Here is a 27,720-nt window from a genome sequence, read left to right on the forward strand (position 1 = left end):
TCGTTTTTCGTAAAAGCAGATGCACCTCCAAGCCGCAGCAGGCAGCAGAGCGGCCGAGTCCAGATAAACAGCTCACTGCAGCGCTTCAGGGACGTCTGCTGGTGAACTGGTGTCAAACAGGCAAGAACATTCTGTTTTATTTTATTTACACGTTTAATTTAACATAATAAAATTAATTCGACATCACCAATACAGAGATCTTCCTTCAAAACAGTCGCAAGTGTCAGTGTATGTGTTGAATTTGCGACCATTACACTCGTAGTGATGGCTAGATTTTTGTCCCGGTTATGCTAGCATGCTAACTGATTGTTTTGATCACATAGTTTGTCATTCCAGCCCACTGTTTCAATTATTTTAACACTTTTCTAGTGGTATACATAAATGTCACTGCGGTGGCTTATTCGAGAAGTTAAAACAAAGGGATTTTAATTGTTGTTGGCTGCTTTTCGCTCGTTATTTTGCAATCTTTGGGCTTTATAGCTCCTGACCCTGACTGAGGCTTTTGGATGTTTGTTTATATTTCTAAAACGGAGAAATTAACATTAATTTGTCGAGCTGGGTTACTTATTTTGTAGTTAAAATTGATTTGTTTGGTTACAACTTAGTTTTGGACAACGTTAGTGGTGCACAAAGCACTCAAGTCTCTATAGTGTTTATTTTTGGACATCAGGCCTATAAAGCTCAATTTTTGGAGTAATGGCCTATAAGAAATCTAGTTGTTTTAGAGAAAACAACAGATATTGGATGTCTAATATATAGGAAGTTTAATTTTAGATACTTTTTTGTTGTTATTATTGTTGGTGGGGTTTTATTTAACTCTGGTGTCTTGTCAGACTTGCTGCAAACTTGTCTTCCCTGGAATGTATTTAGCTTGATTTAATCAGTGCTCATTCAGTTATTTAATCATCCTTTAACTAATTTAGCAAATCTGTCAGACGTGTAGCCACAAAAAAAAATCACACTTTTAGTAGTCAAATTTTTTATTAATTTATTATATTTGCTGACAAATTCCATCATGCTATATCTGTTGCGTTCACGAAGAATGTGCTGACAATTAATAAGTAATTGCTATTAAAAGAATAATTAGTAGCATTATATAATTTTAAGTTTACTATGGTCATCAAATTTAGCAGAAAAGCTCATTTATCAGTTAATTGTGCTTAAAGTGTATAACATTAGCAATAGTTAACAAAATAAGCTAGGCTTTGGCCAACATTTTCAGTAACTATGGATTATATAATAATTATGTGGCAGTGAGAATGAAAATTAAAATAATATTTAAATGTTCAAATTTTATATACACAATTTTCTTTTCTTTTATATATACAATTTTAATTAATTTTTTTTTGTTGTTTCAAATATTTCTTTATCTAATATTTTGTATTTTACTTCAATTGTAACAACTTTCTGAAATGCTTTGAAAATAAGACATGTTTATAACTTTTTGTTGTATTTAAAATATACATTTGTTTTTATCATTTAAATTTTACTGAAGTTGTCACACAATTATATATAAAAAAAGATTTTCTTAAATGTAGGCATAGGACTATAATCGCTTTCAAGGTATACTGCGGTTTGAAAAAGTCAAGGTTTTAAAACCGGCAACATTTTTTGCTATACTGTTCCCAAGGTATGTGTAAGATTTTTTTTTTATTTACGTTTTTTAGGACAGCAGTATCTCCAGCAGAGAAAATGGTAAAGAAATCTGTGTTTTTTAAACTAACAAAGACAGCAGAAGTCAATGATTTATTCGAATTATTCAGCCTGACATGTTTACTGTTAAAATATTTTAAAAGTTTCTCAAAATAAAATATATTGTATTCAAAGCGGAAAAATCTAAATATCACTGTAAAATCCAAGGTTATCATACCGTCAGAATCAGTCCATGCCTACGTAAATACCCTGAAAATATATTTTTTATTGATTTTTTTTTTTTACATCCACAGGTGCCCAGAAAACCTCAATATAATATAACATAATAATATTTAATCATAATTTACCCTTAGTTGTACTGGACCTACATCATACCAACTTAAACCAGATTTGATGGTGCATTTTGTTATTTAATTTTACAAACTCTTGTAAAAGGCAACCATAAAGTTCCTTTCACATATGAACATATAATCTGTTTTATGGCGTATGTTTTTGGAGATCTGTAAATTGGATTTCTGTCATTTTGTTTGTCAGTTAGTGAAACTTTGGTATAGAACAGACATTTTATAAATGAGTCATAAAAATGATTTCATCCAAAATGTGGCAAATTCTGTGACAATCCGTCTCGGGGCTGCACGATATTGGGAAAAATTTACATTGCAATGCTTTTTTTTTCCCCAACCGATATACATTGCGATATGAAACACATTTTACCTGATGGATTGAATAACTCTTTTTGTGAAGACTGTACTATTTCAGAATGTTTGGGGTAGTTTTATAGTGGAGTGCATATTAAAATTACCTTTCAAGTAGGTTTCTAGAGGTAAAAAATATATACAAAGAGAAAAAAGTTCGATATTTGTCTGGTAAGACTTAATGGCAGTTGAAAACAAATATTCTTAAAAATCTAATGTAAAATGACACTAGTCAGCCTTCACTATAAAAAAAAATATTTGTGTCATGTTGAAGCAAGAAATGCTAGTGTGCCTGAATGCTTTAAACTCACTTGATATGTTTGACAGAAATAATAGTTGATAGTGAATAGTTAAACTTTGCCATTAATCTACAATAGCCATACTTGACATTGCAGGTCATCCGATGTAAATGAAATGATATATTGTGCAGCCCTAATCCGTTTTATACATTAAATGCTGTGTTTAGGTCTGGGTTGAGTGATTTTCTGCAAATCATAGGGCTCTAGATCTGTTTTTTTATTTATATTTGGGCTGCATGATATTGGAAAAATGTGACATTGCGATATTTGTTTTGCTGTGATGTATATTGCGATACAATTATTATTTTTATCAGATGATTTGAATTCGGGAAGAGTTCAGTAATATTGATCAACTGGGCTGATCAAGTCTTTTTCTATGCAATGGATCTGCATACAATTAATAAATTATAAATGTATATAAATACGACAAAGCAAAAATAAAAGTGAAATAAACAGCGCTTTATGGTTTTCTGCAGAGTTTAGTAGCTTTTAAATATAGAAATTTAACAACATGGTCATTATTGTATAAATAATTAATATATACAGTTGAAGTCAGCATTATTAGACCCTCTTGGATTGTTTTTCTTTTTTAAATATTTTCCAAATCATGATTAACAGAGCAAGGAAATTTTTACAGTATGTCTGATAACATTTTTTTATTTTGGAAAAAGTCTTATTTGTTTTATTTCGGCTAGAATAAAAGCAGATTTAAATTAAAAAAAAAAATCATTTTAGGGTTAAAATTATTAGCCCCTTTAAGCTACCCCCCCCATTATTTACAGAACAAACCACTGTTATACAATAACTTGCCTTATTACTCTAACCTGCCTAGTGCCTAGTTAACCTAATTAACCTAATTAAGCCTTTAAATGTCACTTTAAGCTGTATAGAAGTGTCTTGAAAAATATCTAGTCAAATAATATTTACTGTCATCATGACAAAGATAAAATAAATCAGTTATTAGAGATGAGTTATTAAAACTATTATGTTTAGAAATTTGCTGAAGAAATCTTCTTTCTGTTAAACAGAAATTGGGAAAAAAAATAAACAGGGTGCTAATAATTCTGACTTCAACTGTATGTATACATTTAGCAATAAAAACAATTTATACAATTATTAAAGTTTTCGCTTTTAATCATTAATAGATGATCTAATTCTGTGATGTGACTATTGTTTTTATTTTTTATATTATTATTTTTCATTTACGTATTTAACCAGTAAAGTCCTATTGACAGCATATCTCTTCCACAAGTCAGTCCTTGTTAAGACAGACAGCATAGGACAGAGTTACAGAAAATACACATCAGCACAAAAGGCACACACAAAAATAATATAAACCATAATCAATAATTAATTTATAATAATAATTAATGTTTTTAAATACAGCGATAGGTGTCATCATGGCGCAGTGGGTAGCACAATCGCCTCACAGCAAGAAGGTCGCTGGTTCGAACCTCGGCTGGGTTAGTTGGCATTTCTGGGTGGAGGTTGCATGTTCTCCTCATGTTAGCGTGGGATTCCTGGTGCTCCAGATTCCTCCACAAGTTCAAAGACATGTGGTATTGGTAAATTGGGTATGCTAAATTGTCCGTAGTAAGTTTGTGTGTGAATGAGTTTATATGGGTGTTTCCCAGTAATGGGTTACAGCTGGAAGGACATTTGCTGTGTAAAACATATGCTGGATAAGTTGGTGGTTCATTCTACTGTGGCGAACCCAGATTAATAAAGAGACTAAGCCGAATGAATGAATGAATGAATGAATGAATGAATGAATGAATGAATGAATGAATGAATGGTACAGATTCCACATGTAGTATATGCTGAAGCTCATTCAATACACATGGAGCATACTTGGAGAATGCAAATCGACCCAACTCTGTATGAAAAATGGTATTTTAAGAGAGCATATCTGCCGATCTGGTATTATAAGCATTTGAGTAGTACACCAAGAAACTAGATATATACTGTGGTCATTTACCAACTAAAGCTTTAAAAATAAAAGCGAACATGCATTGCAATATCGTGCTCAAACGATATATAGTTCATGCCTAGTTTATATTGCTGGTGATCTGCATCAGTGTGTTGATGTTTTTGTTGTGTTGTGTTGCAGGACGTGGTGTGTGTGTGTGTTTGTAAGCTGTGCTGATGGAGCAGTGTGCGTGTGTGGAGCGAGAACTGGAGAAGGTGCTGCACCGGTTCGTCACATATGGACATCAGTCAGAGGAACGGCTGGACGAACTCTTAAATAACGTCTGTGAGCTGAGGAGTCGACTGCTCGCTTATGGTGAGGATTTGGTAGATCAGAATAAAGGGATAGTTCACCCACAATTAAAAGATTCTGTCACTAATCAAAGCATTAAATCAGACATGGTGTTACATGCTTGCTCCTGTTGAAAAACGTCATAAGAACAATGTTTAGCGGCTCAATGTATTACAGCAGTGTTTTTAAAAAGTCTAAACACTTTATTAATATAGTAGACAACCAAGCACATGGGGTCAGAACACAAACGAGTCGCAGGTGATGAAGTATTAAACGTTTCTCTCATAGGATAGCCTGTCTAAGCAGAATGCCAGCATGCGTCTGTAGCTCTGCTCACGCTCCGCCTCTTTGCCCTTATTTGGTATACCTCGGTTGGTGCGATGACACACAAACAAAATGGCGATGGTTGGCCATGCCTACTGGTAGCCCCCTTTTGTTTTTTTTCATAAACCTATGGGTGACGTCACGGAAACTACATCCATATCTTTTACAGTCTATGGTTGAAACTAACCTGCAGGGATGCGGCCCTCCAGGAACTGAAGCTGCGTCCCAAATCGCATACTTATGCACTATTCTACGCCATTTTGTAGTATAAATAGTGTAAGTAGTGTGTTCACACTGAAAACTCTAAAAATCATAAGTGCACTTTAATTACCCGGATGATGCACTCATTCAGCTGGTAAAATGAAGTGTGTAATGATGAACACTTCACGCACTCAGGTAGGTTTGCTTACGTAGAGGAAGGGGCGGAGCTATTGGACGCACATGTTGAATAACTTTTTTTTTATTTTGGATGTTGAAAGCAAAATTCTCCTACGAGAGTGATTATAGCGCCTCCCAATGGTTAATGCGGTTATACTCACTGCAGGTATTACTTGATAATTCGGTCGTTTATTTCACTGATCTGGCAACCGTCAGACGTCATCAGGGAAACGTTTTGAATTTCCGCTTAGTAAAAAAACATTAGTGCTCCATTTTGACACCCCTGTTTTACTTGTTTCAAGCCTGTTTGAGTTACTTCTGTTAAAGACGATAAAAATATGGATGTTTGCTGTTTTTGTTTCGACTGCTTATATAAAATGAGCTGAAACAACCCAATTTTGAGATTTTTTTTTTTTTTTTTTTTTTTTTTTTAGAACAACCTAATTGTTTCATGTTCAATCCACTTCAATGATTCATTCATTGCACATCAAGACTAAATTAGATTTTTTTTTCTCAATATAGACTATTAGTTAATTTTTACAATATCATTTCTTATCAGCACTTAATAGTACCCCATTAATAATCAAAAGTAGGGCTGTGCAATTAATTGAAAATCCGATTTCGATTTTGGCTTGTAACGATTATGAAAAACCATTAATCGAAAAAACGATTATTCCATCACATACCGCCCCCTTTCCAGTTGTACAGGTGTGTTGCTGTGCAAAGCTCAGTTCCACATGAAAATGACTAAAAGCATGTGCTGTAATGTAACTTTTGCAGCACGGGATGCGCATCATTCATATTTTTAAAAGCGCAAAAGAGCACGTGTTGTTGTGTGTGTGCGCGCCGTGCTCAGCCTCGGACAGGTAGCGTGTGTGTGTGTGTTTGCGCGCGCCGCGCTTGGCCTGGGACATCAGAGCACACACACACATCTAACGCGGTCTTAATGTGAGCGCTTTAATGGTCAAATACATGCACATTTGTGTCAGAGCGCGGTGTTTAGTGATTATTCATATTAACCCTCATTTGTTTAATAAACAAACAAGTTGAGAATCAAAAGACACGTGAAAGAGAAACCATATCTGAGCCGCACTATTCTTAAAGTGATAGTGCGCAATATCCCTGCTGCTGCCGACTGTTTTTATTATTAATCAATAATAAAATTAAAAATACAGTAAAGATGCTTAAAGCGCAGTTTAAACATTAAAGATTTAATTACTAATTTATAATAACTTATTTTATTTTTGCTATGATGACAGCACATTATATTTTACTAGATATTTTTCAAGATGCTAGTATTGAGCCTAAAGTGACACAAAGGCTTAATTAGGGTAATTAGGCAAGTCATTATATAACAGTTGTTTCTTCTGCAGACAATCAAAAATATGTATTGCTTGAGTGGGCTAATAATATCGAGCTATTAAAAAAGGTTTCAAAATATTTAAACCTGCTTTTATTCTTGCTGAAATAAAACAAATGAGCATTTCTCCAGAAGAGAAAATATTATAGGAAATACTGTAAAAGAAATCTCTGTTAAACATCATTTGGGAAATATTTATACAGTTGAAGTCAGAATTATTAGCCCCCCTGTATTATTAGCGCCCCTGTTTTTTTTTTTTATAAACCATTTCTGTTTAATGGAGGAAAGATTGTTTCAGCACATTTATAATCATAATAGTTTTAAAAACTTATTTCTAATGACAGAGTTATTTTATCTTTGTCATGATGACAGTAAACAATATTTTACTTGATATTTTTCAAGACACTTCTATACAGCTCAAAGTGACATTTAAAGGCTTAACTAGGTTAATTAGGTTAATTCGGCAGGTTAGGGTAATTAGGCAAGTTATTGTATAACAATGGTTTGTTCTGTAGACTATCGAAAAAAAAAATAGCTTAAAGGGGCTAATAATTTTGTCCCAAAAATGGTGTTTAAAAAATTAATAACTGCTTTTATTCTTGCCGAAATAAACAAAAGACTTTCTCCAGAAGAAAAAATATTATCAGACATTCTGTAAAAATGTCATTGCTCTGTTAAACATCATTTGGAAAATATAAAAAATAAAATAAAAATAAAAATCAAAAGGGGGCTAATAATTCTGACTTCAATTGTATATAACAATAAATTCACAGAAGTGCGAATAATTTTGACTTCAACTGATAATCGTTTTAAATAATCGTGATTACAATTATGACCAAAATAATCGTGATTATGATTTTTCCCATAATCGAGCAGCCCTAATCAAAAGTGCAAAATGATGCTATCATACTGTGGTACAGGCTTTTTTTAGCTTCAATACAAACCAGTTATCAACCTCTGAGAGAGAGAGAGAGATAAAGAGAGAGTGATTCATATATCAATGGCAGTATATAAAACAAGTCTAAAAAGCAGCAGAGGAGGAGGAAGTCAAGCAAGCGCTTTTCTAGCTTTGAAAAAAGCAAATTCAGTGACATTAAGTCAAGAACAATAGGTGTACTTCAGATGCCTGCATAAATAATAGCCTGCAGAGCATGCGAACAGCTGTGTACAGTATAACCTCTAGCCCACACTGTAGGTTTGCGGATGCTTATATAAGTTTCCGAGATGAGTCACAGTAGCATATGTCCGTTTAGATTGAACTTGAGTAGTTGTGTTTGAAAATACAGCCTGACAATTACAAAACATTTTTAATACATTATCCCCCGGTTTCACAAACAAGGTTTAAGATTAGTCTAGATTAAATTGCATGTTTGAGCTGTCTCAACTCAAAATAACTTGCGGAGAGATGTTTTAAAATATGTCAGTGTCATTTTTTTGTCTTCAGGTGCACACCAGTTATATTTTTTCTAAGGCCATTTTTATGAATGTGTCTTAAATAGCCTAATTTAACAAAAGCCTAATCCTGGCTTAACCTAAGCCCTGTTTGTGAAACTGGGCCATTCAGGGTGCTTTCACACCTGTGAATCGATTCAGTTGTTCCGAAACAGAGATTACAATTGTTACATTGTTGCTTTTTGCTCTTGGAGCGGTTCGCTTTCTCACTGCAAAGTTTCTAATCGGACCAAAAGAGCTAAAACAAGTCACGTGCGAGTAAACTCTCCTCACATTGGTCAGAGTGTCAGGGTTTATTTTGCAGCGTCCCGCTCAGTTGTCAGGAGAGGTGGTGGTTTGATGATTATTGAAAGGGTGCGTGCGCGATGTGTCTGAGGAGAGATGTGGTGGGGAGGGGTGAGAAGGGTGCGCGACGTAGCCTATTTGAGGACTGGGAGGGAGAAGCGAGATTACCGGGAGATCATCACTCGTTTGCGGGCATCAGAAGACTCGCGAAACTTCCTGCCATGCTGATAATTATCTCTTCATATAGCCGTATGCCTATTAAATATCCATAAAACACTGTGATATAACCGCGCTCGGATCGGACCGCTTTCTCACTGTAATCGAACCGCTCCAGGGTTCGTTTCAATCGAGCCGAGACCACCTCATTCAAGCGATCTCGGAGCGATTACTTTGGCGCGGAACAGAGCGCGATTGCCCTGTTCACATATGCCAAACGAACCGCGCTAACTGGGCAATCGAGACACGTTCCGAAACAAAAGTGTTGGTATGAAAGCACCCTAAGTCTAGATTATAAAATAAGGTCAAGAATCTTGGTGACTTTGGAGTCAGATCTGAGTTTCAATAGTTATGTCAAAGCAGTTAGTAAATCAGCATACTATCATCCCAAAAACAACGCAAGAATCAGATGCTTTGTTTCCAGTGAAGACTTAGAGAAACTTGTTCATGCTTTTATCAGCAGTAGAGTAGATTACTGTAACGCCCTCCTCACTGGCCTTCCCAAAAAGACAGTCAGACAGTTGCAGCTCATCCAGAACGCTGCGGCCAGAATTCTGACCAGAAGCAGGAAATCAGAGCACATCACACCTGTCCTCAGGTCTTTAAACTGTCTCCCAGTTACATTCAGAATAGAGTTTAAAGTTTTATTACTGGTCTATAAATCATTAAATGGCCTAGGACAGGGGTGTCAAACTCAATTCCTGAAGGGCCGAAGCCCTGAACAGTTTAGTTCCAACCCTGCTCCAACACACTTACCTGTAGGTTTCAAACAAGCCTGAAGGACTCAATTAGTTTGATCAGGTGTGTTTAATTAGGGTTGAAACTAAACTGTGCAGAGCTGCGGCCCTTTTGGAACCGAGTTTGACACCTGTGGCCTAGGAGTTCAATACATTACAGATATGCTGACTGAACACAAACCCAACACATCACTCAGATCTTTAGGATCATATAAACTAGATATTCCAAGAGTTCAGTCAAAGCAGGGTGAATCAGCTTTCAGCCACTACGCCCCTCGCTGCTGGAATCAGCTTTCAGAAACGATCAGATGTGCTCCAACATTAGGCACATTCAAATAAAGACTGAAAACGCATCTGTTTAGCTGTGCCTTTACTGAATGAGCACTGTGCTTCGTCCGACATATAGCACTATTATGCTTTTTTTTTTTTCTTTTTCATTATCTTATAACCTATTTGAACACATTTTTATCTGTTTTATCTATTTTTTCATCTTATTTTTATAATTCTTATTGTTTTTATTTTTACACTTGTCTTTTTTACTCCTGTTTATGTAAAGCACTTTGAATTGCCACTGTGTATGAAATATATAAATAATTATATAAATAAACTTGCCTTGCCTAGATTTGATCAAGTGATTTTTGACAGATGATTTTCACATGCCATTTTTTCATATTCATATCTGTCATGTACACAAACCTTGCACACTGAGTCTGTGTATTAATTAATCCAATTCAGAGTCAATTCAAGCAGTGATGCATTGTTCTCCTCTCTCTTTCTCAAAGTAGGAATAGGCTACGTGTTGTGGTAATCCAATACTGAATTGAGATGGAGAGTTCAGCTCCTGGTCAAAGAGCTGTGCTGGATTATCTCCAAATTCATTCATTCATTTTCCTTTGGCTTGGTCCCTATTTGTCAGGTGTCGCCACAGCGGAATGAACCGCCAACTAATCCAGCATATGTTTTACACAGCAGATGCCCCGACCCAGTACTGAGAAAAACCCATACACTTATTTACACACACTCCTACACTACGGCCAGTCAATTCACCTATAGCGTATGTGTTTGGACAGTGGGGGAAACCAGAGCACCTGGGGGAAACCCACGTCAACACGGGGAGAACATGCAAACTCCACACTGAAAAGACAACTGATCCAACTGGGACTTGAACCAGTGACCTTGCTGTGAGGCCACAGTGCTAACAACTGAGCCAACGTGCCGCCTGTCGTTAAAATGCTAGAAATCTTAATTTATGTATTGCTTTGTATGTGTTTTTTAATTGTATATTTATGAATGAAGTGTTTTGCTATGAAAATAGCCATTGTTGCTGACATCGCATTAAATAGAAATATATGATGATGCTGTGTTTGATTTGTGCTTTAGGTGTTCAGGATGCAGATCTCTCAGTGCTGCATCAAACCATGGCCCAGTGCTGTAAGGAGATCAAGGAAACCGTGCAGATGCTTGCCTCCAGACACAAGGACATCCACGGCAGCGTGTCCAAAGTGGGCAAAGCCATCGACAGAGTAAGAGCTTCAGTTCTGCTGTTAACCCTTGTGTGATGTTAAGAATGGTTTCAATCCACCCCGCGGTTAATAGAGTCTTAATTTGGCCACACTTCATCTGTGTTTCAGCAAATGAAGTGATTTTTGCTAACACGTATTATGGGAAAATGCTTTGTAATTTTTTCAAAAATTTAACCAAACACTCTGGGCAAATTGACTTCCTTTTTCAGGGCTCGACAATAAGGACTGCCCGATGGCCCGAGGCCAGTGTGTGTGACGCGCGGGACAGTACATAGGATGGTTACTGGCCTGACCGGGCCAGTGCTGCCTTGTCACTAAAGTTTAATGTGGCTGTGAATGTTTGCCAATTGCGTTTAAACAGAATGCAAGACGTTAGTTTCGAAACATGTCTCGTTTGCCCAGTTAGCGCCGATCGTTTGGCCTATGTGAATCCAGCAATCGCGCTCGTAATAGCATCTAATCAAATTGGCTGAATGAGGTGGTCTTGGCTCGATTGAAATTAACTCTTGAGTGGATCGATTGCAGTAAAGCAAAAAGAACTAATGAACAAGGCTATATCACAGTGCATTATGGTTGTGTTATAGCCATATACGGCTATATGAAGAGTAGGGTGTAGGGATGCTCAAAATAATCGATTAATCGTTAACCGAAAGGGTGCGTTTGTAACCGATTAATGGTATCAGTTAAACGATTAAAAATATTAATTTCTATATTTTTAGTTTGGCTGCATAAGGGGCTGATCGAATGCGCTTTTTTGCGTTAAGAGGAGCATCTTTTTAATGGTTTCTAACGGCCGCAAGTGTTTTATACGCGGCTCATCCCAGAGCAGCAGTTTGTGTTGTCAAGACAACTGGAGAGAACTTTTAAAGAGCTTGGTTTCTGCTACATTCATTTTTCCATGGCGAGGACCAAAATGCATCCCTCCACGGCTACATTACCCATTCAAACGATTCAGTCGTTGTTGTTGTTGTTGTTTTTAATAGTGGATTATAATCGCACCAAAACTTATTAAAAGGTAAGTGGATTATAACAGCGCAAACATTTCTGTTCAGACACAAAATAGACACGTCAATTTGTTTAAAATAAAATTAATAGTAATCTGACCAGTTAACCGTTAATAACCGATTAATGAGCGGCAGTTGTCGGTTAACAAAATTAACCGAAATGAGCATCCCTAGTAGGGCGGGATGTCATTCCTACCAGCGAATGGGCGTTTCATGCCGAATATGAAAGTGAAATAATGCTGAAATATTAACGAGTGCCGTTTATCCGTTAGGAAATCCGTTAGGAAGTTACCATCTGATATTTTTTCCGTATTTTAATTTTAAAACATTTTGTACTAGACCTATTGTTTTGTTCATTTCTGCACTGACACCTTGACAGAAAGATCAACATTGATCTGCTTCATGATCAGACTGCAGTCTCGCTTCATCTGTCATGTCTCGCTATAATTTAAGCCTATAATGCATAATTCTAGCTAACATTTCACTAGACAGATTGTTACAAAACTTGACAACTGAAAAGAGGCTATGCATGAGAAAGTCTGACCTCTCTGATTTATATTTGGTGACAATGTCTGTGGGTGTCAAAATTACAGCTCACATTTTTGCTCATTTTATTTATAGATAACGGTTTCTGTTTTTTTTTTGTGTTAGCAAGTATTTTACAGTACTTTAGAAATACTTAATGTCTCTGTCAATGTTTTCAAACTTTTCTATTAGATTTACCAAAGTCACACAAGTGGAAATTTCACATCTGCACATCCATAACGGAGAGATGTCACATCCATTACAACACTTTTTCTTCATAAATGTGAAAATATTTAATAAAATAAAGTTAATCATTTTTGTTTTACAGAGAGCCAACTCTTCCTTTTGATTATCATTGTTTCTTTTGGGTTGTGCCGTTTAATTTACAGAATTTCTACAAAGTGTGTTGTAGACTGTAAACCTTCTGTAAAATACTTTTTTTGTCACATCCATAACGCATGCTTATCTTCCTCATTTAATTTTTCTGGTCCCATAACTCTATGGTGAGTTGTTCTGGAAAATATAAGCATAAACTTTCTTTGTGAATTTATGTTTATATATATATATATATATATATATATATATATATATATATATATATATATATATATAAATATATATATATATATATATATATATATATATATATATATATATATATATATATATATATATATAAATATATATATATATATATATATATATATATATATAAATATATATATATATATATATATATATATATATATATATATATATATAAATATATATATATATATATATATATATATATAAATATGTATATATATATATATATATATATATATATATATATATATATATATATATATATAAATAAATAAATATATATATATATATATATATATATATATATAAATATATATATATATATATATATATATATATATATATATATATATTTATATATATATATATATATATATATATATATATATATATATATATATATTTATATATATATATATATATATATATATTTATATATATATATATATATTTATATATATATATATATATATATATATATTTATATATATATATAAATATATATATATATATATATATATATATATATATATATTTATATATATATATATATATATATATATATATATATTTATATATATATATATATTTATATATATATATATATATATATATATATATATATATATATATATATATATTTTTTATATATATATATATATATATATATATATATATATAATATATATAATCTCAGAGGTCGCGTTAGACTTGTCATTGTCCGTCATTTTGAAGGAGAGGGTTGTAAAAATTCCATTATTGACCGTCACTTAATTTGCATATTTTCTAATCACTTTTTTCATTCATATTTTAATAATGAAGTTGCACGACGAGCATATAGGCTAAATTTTTCATTTATTTATTTGGCAAATGAACAAAAACTCCTATCTGCCTTAACTCGTAACTTCCTGTGTCGACCTGAACTGGGTGCTTGCCTGTGCGTAATCAAACGCATCAAGGGAGACTGTCTTTGCCTCGGAAAGTCGACTTCTCGTGACCAAAGATCGGATTTACTAGCGCCACTTCAGCCAGTGTTTTTTCTACTTGCCAATCTGCTTGATGTTCATGAGCACAGGAAGTGCCATACAGCCCGACGCAAAACTGATGAAGAGCAAATAAATAAATAAAAATCAGGATTTAGTAATAAAATAATCATTCAGGATTTTACAGTCAATACAAATTCAATGCAACAGTGCCTAAAAAACAGCACTTTAATTGGGTTCAACGCTAAAAAATCCTTTGCGTTGAACCCTGCTTATGTTTGTGTTGGTGAGTGTTTTTGCCCCATTGACCTTCATTATAATGATTATAATGATATAATGAATTTTTTTGATTGCAAAGCCATGACAGCATATAATCATGCATTCTTGATTGTTCCTGATTTTTTCCTGTTGGTCTAAGTTTATATTTTTACTGTTGATCATCAGTTACTGTGTGAAAACACTTTCTGCCCTCTATATGGAGTATTGTGTGTGAGAGTGAGAGACACCTTTGCGCACATATCTTGATATGTCTGATAACATCAAAATAATCCCCTGAGCTCTCAGGACATAGTAAACACAGTAAGTGTATTCCTGCACACACGCTATAATCTGCTGTTTTATATAAAAAACTGAATTTTTTTTTGCACAGGCCTATCTAAAGGGTTAATGCTGCCAACTGATGAGCAACAGAAAAATATTATACATTTCACCTCCTCCCAACAGGGAAAAGCAGCAACAATCAAGAATGCAGGATTATATGCTGTCATGGCTTTGCAATCAAACAATGTGACCGTAATGGATGTCAGTGGGGCAAAAAACAGCCACCAACATCACAATATGTACTAAATATAATGTTTATTAATTGAGAAACAAATGTTTGTGAGTGTTGCATTGAATATGCATGACCAATGTTCATAGCCAGGCTGCTGACATGACTAATAATTCTTAAAGTGAACTCTTTGATAAATGTGTGACGTTCTCTGGTGCAGAATTTTGATGCGGAGGTGAGTGCAGTAGTTGCTGAGAATGTGTGGGACTCTCCAGAGAGGCAGAAATACCTCAGTGAAACCATCGTTGAACACCTGTATCGACAGGGCATGCTTAGTGTTGCAGAAGACCTCTGCCAGGTACAGATAACAGTCGTTCCTGAAAATACTGCAAAAGTGAAAGTGCTTTTTTCTCGATAAGTGTTCATGTTGACTTGTGTCTTGTGGGTCTGTGTTCTCAGGAGTCTGGTGTAGTAATCGACATGAGCATGAAACAACCCTTTCTGGAGCTCAACCGCATTTTAGAGGCTTTAAGAACACAAGATCTCAGACCGGCTTTAGAGTACGTGTCCCATCCTTCTGCTCTCTAGTTCACTGTTTTTAAAATAGATGTTTTTTACACAGATATGTTTGATATATAAACAGAACAATACAAAGAGGAATCATTGGGATGTCATTCACTTTTGTGATTATGTTAGATGGGCAGTGACAAACCGTCAGCGGCTGCTGGATCTGAACAGCACCCTTGAGTTTAAGCTGCACAGACTGTATTTCATCAGCCTGCTCAATGGGGGCATCGGCAAACAGCAGGAGGCGTTACAGTACGCTCGACATTTCCAACCCTTCGCCTCACAGCATCAGAGAGGTAAGCCAAACAATTCAACAAGACTGCCTTCACCACAACAGGGTGTATGCAGGGTTTTGGACCCCGTTTACTCTAGTGCGTTTTATTTTTATCACGGCATTTTAGAATGAAAATGATCCGCGTCCACACTAGCGTTTCACCTAGCATTTTTGAACAGCTCTCCGTCTACACCAAAATGCTGAAAACGCACATCACGAGACCACACACACACACACACACACACACACACTCTGGCATGCGCTGCAGCCTATCTACTCAGATGAGAGTGTTCATCAAGGATCTCCTGCTGGATCTAATCTCACTATATTTGTTAAATGTGATATTTAATTCATCTTGTTGTCTTTATCTAACAACATATTCCCCAACTTTGGTCTTTTGAATCTACTACTTGTTTTCAGGTAACGTGTTTTGGTTGAGCGCAAAGATAAATTAATGATTAATCTAACCACGTACTTTCTGTATATGGACTCATTGCTTGCCTTTATTTCCTATAATATATTAACTTATTGTACGTTATACTTTTATAATGGCCATTATTGATTATTAAAACTGATATTCAGTGAAAGGGAGGGCATGTTTCGTAATTTCATTGAAAATGATAGGAGGCAGTAGTGTTATAGGCTCCGTTTTGTTATGAACATGCAAACAGCAAAGATGATCAACATTTCTGCTGTCTGTTGAGTTGTTCATATCAAAATGAAAATAGCAGTTCATTTTTTTATTTTATTATTAAGAAAGTGAAACAATGTTGCCAGGGTGATGTGAATAAGGTTATAAAGTACACTGTTCCCTTTGAAGATTTACCGACGTGTCCTCAGGAGTATGTTTTCCATATCAAACTTGCGAAGTCTGAACTTACAAGGAGAGGATGCAGAGCTTTAACTGTGTGTAGGCTACTTAATATTGAGAAAAAAGCCCCAATCAGAGAGGCGAATGTCGGCAGCCCTTCCTCTGTTTTCAGGTGTCTCCGTTTTCCCCCATCCACACTGAGATGGTGTAGCAGCGTTTTAGAATGAAAACGGCCTCTTCAGCGTTTCCAAAACGCTTCGTTTTCGGCGCGTGGATGTGTTGATGGATGGCGTAACCGTAGCAAAACTTATGTGTTTTCAAACCAAAACGCATTAGTGTAAACGGGGGCCTTAATGTCTTAAATATATGACAGGAAAAAAAATAACCAAACATTAATAAATCAAAATTGAGGTAAAGTGTTCAATTAATCAAGATTTTAGTTTTGATTTTAGGTTGTATTGTCCAGTCCTAGTTTGGTTGAAGGGGCTATTTTCTGCTGCTAACGCAAAATCTAATACACAAAGTGAACATATGTCATCGTTACTGTTTGTATTACTGTTTGCAAGTGAGATTCAGATACCTTCATTCATTCATTCATTCATTTTCTTGTCGGCTTTGTCCCTTCATTAATCCGGGGTTGCCACAGCGGAATGAACCGCCAACTTATCCAGCAAGTTTTTACGCCCTTCCAGTGGCAACCCATCTCTGGGAAAAGATTCAGATACAGTTGAATTATTTTAGGAAACCCCAAATGCAATTCAAGAACATATAAACTAGCATTATACGGACACTTAAATATTTTTAATGGATTAATGTAATGCGCTTTCAGAGATTGTCAGACGTGAAATTTGTTTGTTTGCTCTTCAGATATTCAGATCTTAATGGGCAGTCTTGTGTACCTCCGCCATGGGATCGAGAACTCTCCGTACCGCAGTCTTCTGGAGACGGACCAGTGGGCTGAGATCTGTAACATCTTCACACGCGACGCTTGTGCTCTGCTTGGCCTCTCTGTGGAGTCTCCACTCAGTGTCAGGTCAGAAAAACAACTGCAACATCTGATCTTACAAGTACTTTTGGATTGAGCTAATTGCATGTCTCTCAAGACACGCTTATAAAATTTAAATGCTAAATTTTTTACTTATTCAGTGCTTTTCTGTTCAGTGTATTTTTTATTATTTTTTTTTATTTGAGATTGGTATGACTTCATAATGTTTTTGGTACATCTTATATGATAGCTAAGGCTGGATTTAGTTAATCAAATAAACAGTAAAAACGGCAATTATCAATTTAAAATAACTCATCCATCAATTTGATGTTTTTTATTTTCTATTTATTTATTGTTGTTTGTATTTGTGTTTATTTGTTTAATAATTTATTTAATTTATATTTTCTTATTTGTTTTGTTTATTTATTTAATTTATATTTATTTTTATTTGTATTTTGTTTATTTATTTTATATTTATTTATTGTTATTTGTATTTTGTTTATTTATTTTATTTATGTTTATTGTTATTTGGGTTTTTGTTTTATTTATTTTATTTATATTTGTTGTTTGTATTTTTATTTATTTATTTTATTAGTATTTTTGTTTATTTGTTTATTTATTGTTTTGTATTTTTAATTATTTTATTTATATTTATTGTTATTTGTATTTTTATTTAGTTTATTTGTTTTCATTTATATTGTTATTTGTATTTTTAAATTGTTGTATTTTTATTAATTTTATTTTATATTTATTTGTTGTTTGTATTTTAATGTATTGTTAATTATATATATATATATATATATATATATATATATATATATATTTTATTTAATTTATTTTATTTGTTGTCATTTATATTGTTATTTGTATTTATTGTTATTTGTATTTTTGTTTATTTTTTATATTTATTCATTGTTGTTGTATTTATTGTTATTTGTATTTTTGTTTATTTTTTATATTTATTCATTGTTGTTATATTTATTGTTATTTGTATTTTTGTTTATTTTTTATATTTATTCATTGTTGTTATATTTATTGTTATTTGTATTTTTGTTTATTTTTTATATTTATTCATTGTTGTTATATTTATTGTTATTTGTATTTTTGTTTATTTATTTTATATATTTATGGTAATTTTGTTTTCTTTTTTTCATTGTTATTATAATTTTTAAATCTGAGTTTATTCTCTATTTAGTATAAATGTATTTTTATGTATACATTTATTATTTGTAATAAAAATAGTATATTGTATAATCATAAATCTTTATAGGTGATCTTTTTTTGCTGTTATTGTAAATGTGTATGTATATGATTCAATGCAATTATTTGGCATGTTGCAATTAAGTAATTGCAATTAAAGTGCTGTTTTTTAGGCACTGTTGCATTGAATTTGTATTGACTGTAGAATCCTGAATGATTATTTTATTACTAAATCCTGATTTTTATTTATTTATTTGCTCTTCATCAGTTTTGCGTCGGGCTGTATGGCACTTCCTGTACTCATGAACATCAAGCAGGTCATTGAACAGAGACAGTGCAGCGGGGTTTGGACACATAAGGATGAGCTGCCAGTAAGTCTTTCTCTTTCACTCTAGTGCTTTTATTTCAGTGCTTTGAGGGACGTCTAAAAGGTTTTGTTGAAAAACTTTTACTTGCCACAGAGTAGCTTTACATTAGTATTAGGAATGCACCAGTTATTTGGAACATTGTTTGGTTTTAGTTATTTCAGTGTTTCAAAATGAATTGAAATGAAAACACACTTTAAAATTTATTTGTAGATTATATACTACTACATTTTAAATTGGTATTTTGGAAAATTAAGTTCATCCAGGAGGCTGTTATCACAGAATAAAGTCTGATAGCCCTGAAAGTCTGAAAGTCTGATACCAGCTGCCCGATGTGAAGCGGAGCACTGTTGTATATGGTTGAAGGATCTTTCTTTGAAAACAACCATCCTGGATGTATTTTAGCCCTCTTATTACAAGGCTACTTCCCACAAAACATTGTTCTGGGCCATAATGGTTTATTTATTATTTAATAAAATACAAAGTTAACAGAAAGGAGAACAGCTGATGGAGTATACACTAATCAGCATGTTATTCTGACACAAGATGGCGCCAAACAGTCAAAAAACTCAAAGCTGACAGAAACTATACTAGTTGAATGGAGTATAAACTAACCTGCACATTATTTTGTCACAAGTGATTTGGAGCGAATTAGGTACTGTTTGAAAGGAAGACTTGACCAATTTGACAAAATCTGGCAACCTTTTATCTGTTATTCTACAAAACCCATATGAACTAATGCATTATGTTTATGTAATGTTTTCATTTATGCTTAATAGCAGAATAATGAGAGATATTTTTTGAGAAATTGTTAGAACTTTTCTTGAAAGTCAAGTTGACATACAATAAGATTATTCTGCCTCTGAAAAGGCTCAGGTGATGGTGTCAAGGTTTCTGAAGTTTCTGATTGGTTAATTGACAACATTTGAGTTAACTGGAGGCACAACTGTAGAATAGTATTTAAGTAAAACCTCAAACACACTGCTTCCTTGTGTGACAACATGGAAAAACCAACAAGCCAGAATCAACAACAAAGCCAGATTACAATTTGCTAAATTACACTGGGAAAAAGACTAATTCTTGGAGACATGTCCTGTGCTCTGATGGAGCTAAGATTGAACTGTTTGGCCATAATAACCAGTGTTACTTTTGGAGGACAAAGAGGAAAGCTTACAAGCCAAGCAACACCATCCCAACTGTGAAGTATGGGGGCGGCAGCATCATGTTGTGGGGCTGATTTGCTGCAGGAGGGACTGGTCCACTTCACAGCATAGATGGCATCATGAAGAAAGAACATTATGTAGAAATACTGAAGCAACATCTCAAGACATCAGCCAGGAAATTAAACTTGGCCACAAATGGGTCTTCCAAACAGACCATGAGCCTAAGGCCCCGTTTACACTAGTGCGTTTTAGTTTTAAAACGACGTTGTAGAATGAAAACGATCCGCGTCCACACTCGCGTTTTACCCAGCGTTTCTGAACAGCTCTCCGTCCACATCAAAACGCTGAAAACGCACATCACGTGACCACACACACACTCTCGGGCAAGCGCTCCAGCATTTCTACCCAGATGATAGCTCTGCTTGTCGGACTGCTTATCAAGCATCTCCCGCTGGATCTAATCTCACTATATTTGCTAAACGTGATATTTCATTCATGTTGTTGTCTTTATCTAACGACATAGGCTAATTCCCTGACTTTGGTCATTGGAATCTATTAAGCTACTTGTTCACGGGTAACATGTTTTGGTCAAGCGCAAAGATAAGTTAATGATTAATCCAGGTACATTGACTGATCGCTTGCCTTTATTTCCTACAATGTATAAACTTATTGTATATTATACTTTTATAATTATCGATTATTAAAACTGATATTCAGCAAAAGAGAGGGGATGTTTCGTATTTACACTGAAATTGAAAGGAGGCAGTTGTTATCGGCTCCGTTTTGTTATAAATATCCACACAGTGAAGATGACGCTCGTATATACAGCACGGCGCCTCAACATTTCTGCTGTCTGTTAAGTTGCCAATATTAAAAAGAAAATAGGCAGTTCCTTATATCATGTTTACATTTTATTGTTGAGAAAGTGAAACAACGTAGCCAGGGTGATGTGAATGAAGTTATAAAGTACACTGTTCCCTTTGAAGATTGACGCGTGTCCTCGGTATGTTTTCCATATCCAACTGAGAAGGGGGAGACTGCAGCCTTGATCAAACTTGCGAAGTCTTAACTTACAAGAAGAGGATGCGAGACTGAACTGTGTGTGGGCTACTTAATATTGAGAAAAAGCCCCAATCAGATAGGCGAACGTCGGCAGCCCCGCCTCCGTTTTCAGATGTCTCCGTCTTTCCCCATCCACACTGAGACGGAGCAGCAGCGTTTTAGAATGAAAACGGCCTCTCCAGCGTTTTCGAAACGCTCCGTTTTCGGCGCTCGAGAACTCCGGCGTAGTGTGGACGGATGGTGTAACCGTAGCAAAACTTGAAAACGCACTAGTGTAAACGGGGCCTAAGCATACTGCCAAATTAGTTAAAACTGTGCTTTAAGGACAACAGAGTGAATGTTCTGGAGTGGCCATCATAAAGCCCTGATCTCAATCCTGTAAAAGATTTGTGGGCAGAGTTGTAAAAGCTTGTGCGAGCAAGACTGCCTACAAATCTGACTCAGTTACACCAATTCTGTCAGGAGGAATGGGCCAAAATTCCTTCAAACTATTGTGAGAAACTTGTGGAAGGAGACCCAAAACATTTGACCAAAGTTATACATTTTAAAAGCGAAGCTAAAAAAATACCAAGGAAACTTCTGACTGTCTAGAAATTAACAAATAAATTCTCAAATTCTCTCATTATTCTGGCATTTAGCAAATGTAAATCATTTAGGTAATCCTAATGGACCTAAAATAGTAAACATTCAGTATGATTTACCATCAGACTTTTTTTTTAATTGTTATGTGGCTGTATGTAAACTTCTGGTTTCAATTGTATATAGATGTAACTGAATGAGTCTGCTTTATTCAGCAGTTGTTATCTGGGAATAACATACCTAGGAATGTCACGACTTAAAAATCAGAATTGAGTATTCCAGACAGCCCGTGTAATAAATTGCATTTTACTGCTCTATATGCTTATTATAAACATAAAACACTGAAACATAAAGCAGTTTAGATTGATTATAACTGGTAAGATGATTTTTTTTGTCTGCTAATTTAATTACGGGTGAATATCTGTGCTTTATCTGTTTGTGTGTGTGTCTTCAGATTGAAATAGACCTGGGAAAGAAGTGCTGGTATCACTCAGTGTTCGCCTGTCCTATCCTGAGGCAGCAAACATCAGAGAGCAATCCTCCCATGAAGCTCATCTGTGGACACGTCATATCCAGAGACGCTCTGAACAAACTCACCAATGCTGGAAAGTAAGGCATCAGATACACACACCTGAAGAGTACTTAATATCTGCATTACATTTAAAGTTTAATCTGTGCTGGTAAACTGACCCAAAAATGATGCCTGATGGTCATGTTGTCTATAAGACGCTATACACTCACCGTCCACTTTATTAGGTACACCTGTTCAACTGTTCGTTGATGCAAATTTCTAATCAGCCAATCACGTGGCAGCAACTCATTGCATTTAGGCCTGTGGACATGGTCAAGACGAACTGCTGCAGTTCAAACCGAGCATCAGAATGTGAAAGAAAGGGGATTTAAGTGACTTTTAATGTGGCATGGTCGTTGGTATTTCAGTATTTCAAAAACTGCTGATCTGCTGGCATTCTTACACACAACCATCTCTAGGGTTTACAGAGAATGGTCAGATAAAAAGGAAATATGCAGTGAGCGGCAGTTTTGTGTGCACAAATGCTTTGTTGATGCAAAAGGTCAAAGGAGAATGGCCAGACTGGTTCCAGCTGATAGAAAGGCAACAGTAACTCAAATAAGCACTCGTTACAACCGAGGTCTGCAGAAGAGCATCCCTGAACACACAACACATCCAACCTTGAGGCAGATGGGCTACAGCAGCAGAAGACCACACCGAGTGCCGCTCTTGTCAGCTAAGAACAGGAAACTGAGGCTACAATTCACACAGGCTCACCAAAACTGGACACAGAAGATTGGAGAAACGTTGCCTGGTGTGATGAGTCTCTGCCTTGTATCAATGGTTCAGGCTGGTGGTGGTGGTGTAATGGTGTGGGGGATATTTTTTTAGCACTCTTTGGGCCCTTTATTACCAATTGAGCATCGTGTCAACGCCACAGCCTACCTGATTATTGTTGCAGACCATCTCCATCCCTTTATGACTACAGTGTACTCATCTTCTGATGGCCACTTCCTCAGGTTAACGCATCATGTTATAAAGCGTGAATCATCTCAGATTGGTTTGTTGAACATGACAATGAGTACACTGTACTCAGATGGCCTCCACAGTCACTAGATCACAATCCAATAGAGCACCTTTGGGATGTGGAGGAACGGGAGGTTTGCATCATGGATGTGCAGCCAACAAATCTGCAGCAACTGTGTGATGCTATCATGTCAATATGGAGCAAAATCTTTGAGGAACATTTCCAGTATCTTGTTGAATCTATGCCACGAAGGATTAAGGCAGTTCTGAAGGCAAAAGAGGTCCTACCTGGTATTAGTAAGGTGTACCTAATAAAGTGGCCGGTGAGTTTTTACAGTTCAAAAATCCTATCTATTGATCTTATCTTATACATCATCCTAAAACTCCACATTTATAATCCTCTTAGTCGCTGACGTTATCTTCAGCAGGTCAAAACTTTAATGGCGGACAGCTCCTCACTCTGGAGTGAGAGAATTAGAGTGCTATTAGAGATGGTCTCTAGTGGGCGGGGCTTTCGCCTTCTGATGGCACGTACAAAGGGAGAATGTCAATCAAAGTGTTTCTGCAGACTCTTTTTATCAATTTTGACAATGAAAAATACAATTATTTAAAGGGCCATGAAACCCCCTCATTTCAGCAGGGTGTTTTCACACCTCTACTTTGGAAAAAGTCAGAAAAGTGGGCGTGTCCAGCTCTTTTTAGGGGGAGTGTCGGAGGAACTAAAGTGGGATGGTGTGGGAGTGTCACCCGCTGAGTTTCAGAGTCAAAACACACACACACACACGGGAGAAAGTGATGGTGTTTACATGGACATCTGTAGTCGAATTATTTGCCAAATTATTAAACGGTGGACTTTAACTGCAGTTTGGCTCTTTCATTCAGAGAATTCATTCATGCCCCTCGCGACAAACGAGATATTTGATTCGAGGAGCTGCTCTAAGCGTGTATTTTTCATGCAATGTTTGATACCGCACGGCGAATGAGAGAAAAAAAAACCTCAGCATTTCCCGGAAACTTAGATGCACACGGCAGGTAGTGTCAGAAAGCCGCGTGTGTTATTCCGGTCACTAAATGCGGCGAAAATCCTACACGAGGTTAAAGTTTGGTTGTGGTGCTAACATGTTTACACTCGGTGCAATGGTTAACTTAGTTCGATACGAACAAACTGAATAAACAAAGATCGCTGGTCGCTCACTTACCAAATCTGTAGAGACAGGACAATCACCAGCAACTAGAGCCGCGTCTTTATTAAGAGGAGACTACAAGCGAATCCGGATCTCAGCGTTTGCAGATGAGAACAGCTCTCAGGTAAACAATAATCCTCCTTAGACACGTAAGTTATTGTTGTCGAGCGCCGCGTACACTGTTAATCCACACGTGACTCCAGCTGCGCTCTCACAGAGAGAAAATGAAAACAAAACTTCACTGCAGCAAACTATAAAAGCAACACTTCACGCTTGTTTTGCCAACACAACGTGGCGTCTCTGTCGTCTAAACACTTTGACAGTAATGAATATTAATGAAGTTGCACAATAGAGCGCGCTGATTGGTTTGAACCAAGCCTTACTCATGCATTAATGCATCACACTGTAAGACGTAATAAGACACACTCTGGCACAGACGTCCAGTCTGCACGCTGGAATACACGCTATTATCTCATGACCGTGACGCAGCTTTAAAAATTCGTTTCAAACCGGAAGTACGAATTTGCTCGAAATAACGCAAAAACAACCAATTTACACTTTTTAGTGAAATATAGGTGTCCTAATAGTGTTTTTAGCAGTGTGAGACACATATACGACTGTCAACAGCTCAAAACATGTGTTTGGTGTTTCGTGACCCTTTAATGTTTATCATTTGAAGCCGGTTATATTCACACACTGCTGCCACACAACTGTGTTTTAAACCCCTTATAGAGGAGATTTTTTTACTTAATAGGTCTCCTTTAAATAACAAAGACATGACATGTGAATCTAAAATATTCCTGAACATGTACTCTCTCTCTCTCTCTCTCTCTCTTCTCAGGCTTAAATGCCCGTATTGTCCAATGGAGCAGAATCCCTCAGATGCCAAACAGATCTACTTCTGATGTCTCTCTCCTCTCTCTTCTGGATGAAACGTTGAAGGCAGTTCCGATGATTCTCCTTCGAAGGCAATGATGAGCCTCCAGTGGTGGATTCAACCCCTGAAAACGCCGCCACCTTCCTCTCCAAAGCTTTCGTTTCCAGAGGCGGGTGGCCACGGCAGCGTTCCTGTAGATGCAAAGTTAAAAAAAAAAAAAAAAAGACCTCGGCACATCATTCTTCTTTTTGCCAGTATGTACGTGTGCATTTCGCTTCCATTCGTTTTAATTGCAGAGCATTTTAAGTTCCCATTCTCGAACGCCTCCCTATTTTCTTTCTTTTAAAGCAAGCGGGTGTGATGCATCTGCGTGGGTTGCCAGATCACATCCACAATTTCCTCTTTTAAAGCTCACACACGGAGATCCTTTGATTTGACATTGCCTTTTCAGTATGTATATTAACTGTGGCATCCAATAATAAAGACTGCGCAGGTTATTCTACACAAATCACGTCTCTTTTCAGCGTCATTAAGGCTTGGAATATTCATGAGATGAAAAAAGTGAGGGTTTGCCTGCGGAAGCCTTTGCTCTGTGTGTGTTTTTAAGAGTTGAATTAATAAACAGCGGTGATTTGTGTCGGTATAACGTTTCTCCATTAGTGTAATTGCATATGTAGCGTATTTAATAAACACACACACACACACACACACACTGATCTGACTCGGCTTTCAGGCTTGTATAATCGAAACGGGTTGTGGATTGAGTGTTTTCGCCAGCAGAATATTTGTCCATTAATGTACAGTTGACGGTAGACTGACTGTGTTTTAATGTTCCTCGTGGAGATGAGCGTTTCCCATATTAATAATAATCCCTGAATGTAAAAGTTCACTCTGTTTATATGTGTACAGGGGACGCTGCAGTAATATTTGATCCCTCAGGATATTCCACATTGGCTTTAATGTAACTGCTGATGAATGCGTTTCACCATAGGGATTGTGTTTCTGGAGATGTGCATGCTGGAGCAGAGCGTGTGGTTTGTAAATTGCTCTTTATTTTGCGGTGATCGAGCTTTTCTGACAGACCTGAAACCCAGTGGCTTATCGGAGAACAAAAAAAAACTAGCTTTGCTTTCTCTGAGGTGGATGAACCAGCACAGCAGATGATGTCTGATTTGTTTTTCTTTTATTTCGTTAAGGGTAAAGTCTTTCCTCCTGTGTGGCCACTGATGATAAGTGTTGTCTGTTTGTTTAAGTAGACAATCATTTATTACCTCCCTGACGTTTGTAGGATCGAGGCAGAGTGACGCGTGTTATGATCTGAGTTTAGACGATGTGCTTTTTTTTAGTTTCCATTCAGTGATTTGAGTAATGACTCTGCTTTCTCTACTAACAACTGCAAGGCTGAATATTGTAAATATTTATCTTCTGACAGTACAGTATGTTTATTATACTTGCATCTAAATAATAAAAGATTTATACTCAATTTATTTTGAGTGCGCTTTCTGCTTTTGGGAGTTGTCTGTTTAGAAATTAATGTGTCTAATTTTATATTCGAAATATACATTTCTTTTTTAAATGATATATCTGATGCATGATGTACTGTACTGGCCACTTTATTAGGTACACCTAACTAGTACAGGGTTGGACCCCTTTTGCCTTCAGAACTGCCTTAATCCTTTGTGGCATAGATTCAACAAGGTACTGGAAATATTCCTCAGAGATTTTGGATCCATATTGACACGATCGCATTATCTAAGATGTGAATCTCCCGTTCCACCACATCCCAAACGTGCTCTATTGGATTGAGGTCTGGTGACTGTGGAGGCCATTTGAGTACAGTGAACTCATTGTCATGTTCAGGAGACAAGTCTGAGATGATTCATGCTTTATGACATGGTGCTTTATTCTGCTGAAAGTGGCCATCAGAAGATGGAGACACTGTGGTCATAAAGGGATGGACATGGTCTGCAACAACACTCAGGTAGGCTGTGGTGTTGACACGATGTTCAATTGGTATTAATGAACCCAAAGTGTGCCAAGAAAATATCCTCCACACCATTACACC

At 35.9% G+C, this 27,720-nt stretch overlaps 2 protein-coding genes across 4 annotated transcripts in view; both read left to right on the plus strand.

The window, feature by feature from the left end:
• Window positions 1–27,720, plus strand: part of nsd1a (nuclear receptor binding SET domain protein 1a) — a 104,627-nt gene that overhangs the window by 73,696 nt on the left and 3,211 nt on the right. The gene's annotated exons all lie outside the window — the stretch shown is intronic.
• Window positions 40–27,138, plus strand: rmnd5b (required for meiotic nuclear division 5 homolog B). Of its 3 annotated transcripts, none has more exons than XR_012389410.1 (10): window positions 40–120; window positions 4,758–4,931; window positions 11,040–11,182; window positions 15,272–15,409; window positions 15,511–15,611; window positions 15,748–15,914; window positions 17,571–17,736; window positions 19,157–20,642; window positions 21,769–22,666; window positions 25,620–27,138. XR_012389410.1 is itself a non-coding variant. In XM_073921264.1 (10 exons), the coding sequence occupies exons 2-10, from the start codon at window positions 4,793–4,795 to the stop codon at window positions 25,681–25,683; spliced, it is 1,176 nt and encodes a 391-aa protein (XP_073777365.1). In that variant the 5' UTR covers window positions 40–151; window positions 4,726–4,792; the 3' UTR covers window positions 25,684–27,138.

Source organism: Danio rerio, chromosome 14 (assembly GCF_049306965.1).
Source record: "Danio rerio strain Tuebingen ecotype United States chromosome 14, GRCz12tu, whole genome shotgun sequence".
NCBI lineage: Eukaryota > Metazoa > Chordata > Actinopteri > Cypriniformes > Danionidae > Danio > Danio rerio.